This window comes from Brachyistius frenatus, unplaced genomic scaffold (genome assembly GCF_029030835.1).
Source record: "Brachyistius frenatus isolate BFR_SWC_R1_liver_20210118 unplaced genomic scaffold, ASM2903083v1 Contig_731, whole genome shotgun sequence".
NCBI lineage: Eukaryota > Metazoa > Chordata > Actinopteri > Embiotocidae > Brachyistius > Brachyistius frenatus.
In genome coordinates, this window is record NW_027211330.1 from 10,607 (window position 1) to 14,784 (window position 4,178).

At 41.8% G+C, this 4,178-nt stretch overlaps 1 protein-coding gene across 1 annotated transcript; it reads left to right on the top strand.

The window, feature by feature from the left end:
- Positions 1-822: 822 nt before the first annotated feature.
- LOC138615159 (CXADR-like membrane protein) lies at positions 823-3,397 on the top strand (the record flags this gene model as incomplete). Its single annotated transcript, XM_069688781.1, has 2 exons — positions 823-1,201; positions 3,264-3,397. Coding segments are annotated over exons 1-2 (332 nt in total), but the record flags the coding sequence as incomplete, so codon positions are not given.
- Between the last annotated feature and the right edge of the window lie 781 nt (positions 3,398-4,178).

Here is a 4,178-nt window from a genome sequence, read left to right on the forward strand (position 1 = left end):
AGTAAAAAGTATTGGGCCTAACACTGAGCCTTGTGGAACTCCATAACTAACTCTTGTTTGTCTGGAAGACTCATTGTTGACATGGACAAACTGGAATCTATCTGATAAGTAGGATTTGAACCAGTCTAATGCAGTTCCTTTAATCCTTGTAACGTCTTCTAATCTCTGTAATAAGATTGTATGATCAATCGTATCAAAAGCAGCACTGAGGTCCAGAAGAACAAGTGCAGGGACGACGAGTCCATTATCTGAGGCTAATAAAAGGTCGTTAGTAACTTTCACCAGAGCTGTTTCTGTGCTATGATGAACTCTAAAGACTGAGCATCTTCAAACAGATCATTCCTTTGTAAATGATCACAAAGTTGATTTGCAACAACTTTTTCAAGGCTTTTAGAAATAAATGTCAAGTTGTAAATTGGTCTGCAGTTTCCTAAAACAGCTGATCAAGAGTCAGCTTTTTAAGTAAAGGTTTAATTACAACCACTTTAAAAGCCTGCGGTACATAGCCGGTTACAATAGATAGATAGGTTAATCTGATCTAATATGGAAGCATTAATTAAAGGGAAAACTTCCTTAAAAAGTTTAGTTGGGATGAGATCTAACAGATAGCTAGATGATCCAGATGAAGAAATAATTCTAGTTAACTCAGAGAGCTCAACAGGAGAGAAATGTTCCAAGTTTACATCTGGTCCTACAGTTGCTTTAAGGGCTGCTGTGCTTAACATCACATCAGTGATGGTAACAGGAAGGGTCTGCCCGATTCTCTCCCTGATAGTACGAATTTTATTAGTAAAGAAGTTAATGAAGTCATTACTGCTGAGAGCTGAAGGAATAGAGGGCTCAACAGAACTGGGACTCTTTGTCAGCCTGCTGCAGTGCTGAAAAGAAACCTGGGGTTGTTCTTGTTGTCCTCTATTAATGATGAATAATATAAAGTTCTGGCCTTACCAAGAGCTTTCTTATATAATGATGATATATGATGCAGTGATTGAACTGCTTGTATATGATATTTGATATGTGGTATGATATGATATGTGCCACAGTTCTGCTGGGAGTTGTGATGATGCGTGCCCAGACGGAGATGAAGAGGGTTGTCGGGGACAATGCCACGCTGCCCTGCCACCACCAGTTCTGGGTGGGTGATGACCCCACTCTGGACATCGAGTGGCTGTTCCTCAAACCTACCAACAGGCAGAGAGTGGTGAGTGTGTCTGCATGGTAGACATGTAACATGTATGCAGGATGGATGCTGTAGAAAAGACCTCTACAGTGCAAATCAGACCATTAATAACTACATAAATGAGTTTAATTACCATAAACTGACATAAAGATTGTCAGGTCTGCATGTTGTTTGACATGTTGATGCATCAGATCAGATTTAGTATAAAAATAGTCATGCAGGTATGTTGATGGTGTCAGAATCAACACTGTTCTGCAAAACTTTCAAAATCTGACAGACTGAAATCAGTCACTTTGACATTTTATAAAAATTGTTCCTTATAAATGTATGTGGTGGCGGGGTGTGGTTAGCTCATCTGCGGGGAGGGGGGAGGGGTTCAGGGAACGGTGCCTGGCAGGTGTAATGAGCACAGCTGAGCCAAATGTGAACTGATGAGCTCTCCCCTATAAAGGGAGCAGGGAGAAGGAGGAAGAGGGAAGTGGTTGCACATAGACATTGGTGTATGGACCGGGCAAATAAAGGCATTTTACACCCAAACGTACAACTGAACGTGTCATCTGTGTCCAGAACAGACCCCAGTAGCACCAACCTTGCTACAATGTACAAGATCCTTCAAAATAGATATAATATACAGAAACCTAAACAGAGACAAAAATCCTCCCAAACTGCAGTGATGAGCTCTGACTTTTGTTTTTTTCTCCATCCCACAACTTTAATATAAATCTTCATAATATACATATTAATTATGTAACAGCAGACAGACACTCAGCAATATACACAAGATACATTTACTTCCTCCCTGAATATTCAAAATGTGTTCTGCAAAATCTGCAGTTTTTATTCCCTTACAGAAAAAAAAACAAGTTTCACACGTGCAATAACATGTGATCACACTGTGCACAGGGAAAACTTAGAATCTTAAAACATGTTTAAACCAAATGTGAAGTATGTGCTGCACCTGTGAAACATGTTTTGTCCATGATGGGAAAAGTGGAACATATTTATGGTGTCATGTCTGAAGCTCATGTAGATTCTCATGTTTAACTCTATGGGACACACGTGTAGGTAATGTGTAAATCATTGGATTACATGTGAAGCTCTGTTAAGTGTTAGTGAACCTAAATAGAGATCCACTATGGGGACAGAGAAGCAGGTAAAGGTGTTTTTACAGGACTCTGCAGCCTGATTGATGATCAGAGAGGGAAGCTGCAGGTCCAAACAGGGCTGCAGTTGAACTCAGTAAGCAGGGATCCAACAGGGAGTTACAGGGACAGATGAAGGGCAGCAGGTGAGGAAGACGAGGCAGGGGGCGGAGGCAGAGATGAAGAATGAAGTTATTCACAGTGAGCTGAGAAACAGGAGCAGAACCACAGATCAGATATCAGACTGGACTGTTGGAGACTGACTGTCATGTCATGATGACTTGACAGATCTGAGTAGATGTTGAGGTCCTGATTACTGGGATGAAGTGCAGCTGGTGGCTCCGCCCCCAACACACCTGGAGACAATCAGAGAAACTCACAGAGAAGGAGGGGGAGGAGTTCTGAGGGAGACCTGAGGTTACTGCAGGTCACATGATGTTCAGGTCACATGAGGTTCAGGTCACAGGATGTTCAGGTCACATGATGTTCATGTGCATCGTCATGTGAAATGTATTAATAACATGCAAAAAACATCAAACAGAGACAAAATAAGAAAAAAACAAATATGTGATTTGTGTTTTCAAATATGGTAAATATATATACCAAACTTTCCATAAAAAGGATCAAAATGTCCCAAAAATCAAATGAAGTGTACAAATAATTCTGTGTTGTCTGATGAACTCAAGAGTTCGTCACTGCTCACATGCCTGCACTGGTTCAAATTTGAAAATCTGCAGTATTTGTGACACATTAATGTGATACCATGTTCTACACATGTGCTCCACCTGCTGCAAGATATTACATGATGACGTAATATGTTATTAAAAGTTGCAAGTAGCCATGTTGTCCATCATCAGGAAGATTCTGTGATGATATAACAATTTCTGTATGCATATCATAGTTCTACACTGATCATGTGTGTCTCACATGACCCTCCCCAGGTGATCACCTACTTTGCTGGACGTGTCTTTGACCCCAACGAGGCGGAGCGTGGTCGCGTGGCATTCGCTGGAGAGTACCTGAAGGGCGACGCCTCCCTGTTGATCAGTGACCTGTCACTCACAGACTCAGGAGAGTACTCTACTGAAACCTCTCCATCTACTGAAACCTCTCCATCTACTGAAACCTCTCCATCTACTGAAACCTCTCCATCTACTGAAACCTCTCCATCTACTGAAACCTCTCCATCTACTGAAACCTCTCCATCTACTGAAACCTCTCCATCTACTGAAACCTCTCCATCTACTGAAAATCCTCTCCATCTACTGAAATCTACTGAAACCTCTCCATCTACTGAAACCTCTCCATCTACTGAAACCTCTCCATCTACTGAAACCTCTCCATCTACTGAAACCTCTCCATCTACTGAAACCTCTCCATCTACTGAAACCTCTCTACTGAAACCTCTCCATCTACTGAAACCTCTCCATCTACTGAAACCTCTCCATCTACTGAAACCTCTCCATCTACTGAAACCTCTCCATCTACTGAAACCTCTCCATCTACTGAAACCTCTCCATCTACTGAAACCTCTGAAACCTCCATCTACTGAACCTCTCCATCCTCTCCATCTACTGAAACCTCTCCATCTACTGAAACATCTACTGAAACCTCTCCATCTACTGAAACCTCTCCATCTACTGAAACCTCTCCATCTACTGAAACCTCTCCATCTACTGAAACCTCTCCATCTACTGAAACCTCTCCATCTACTGAAACCTCTCCATCTACTGAAACCTCTCCATCTACTGAAACCTCTCCATCTACTGAAACCTCTCCATCTACTGAAACCTCTCCATCTACTGAAACCTCTCCATCTACTGAAACCTCTCCATCTACTGAAACCTCTCCATCTA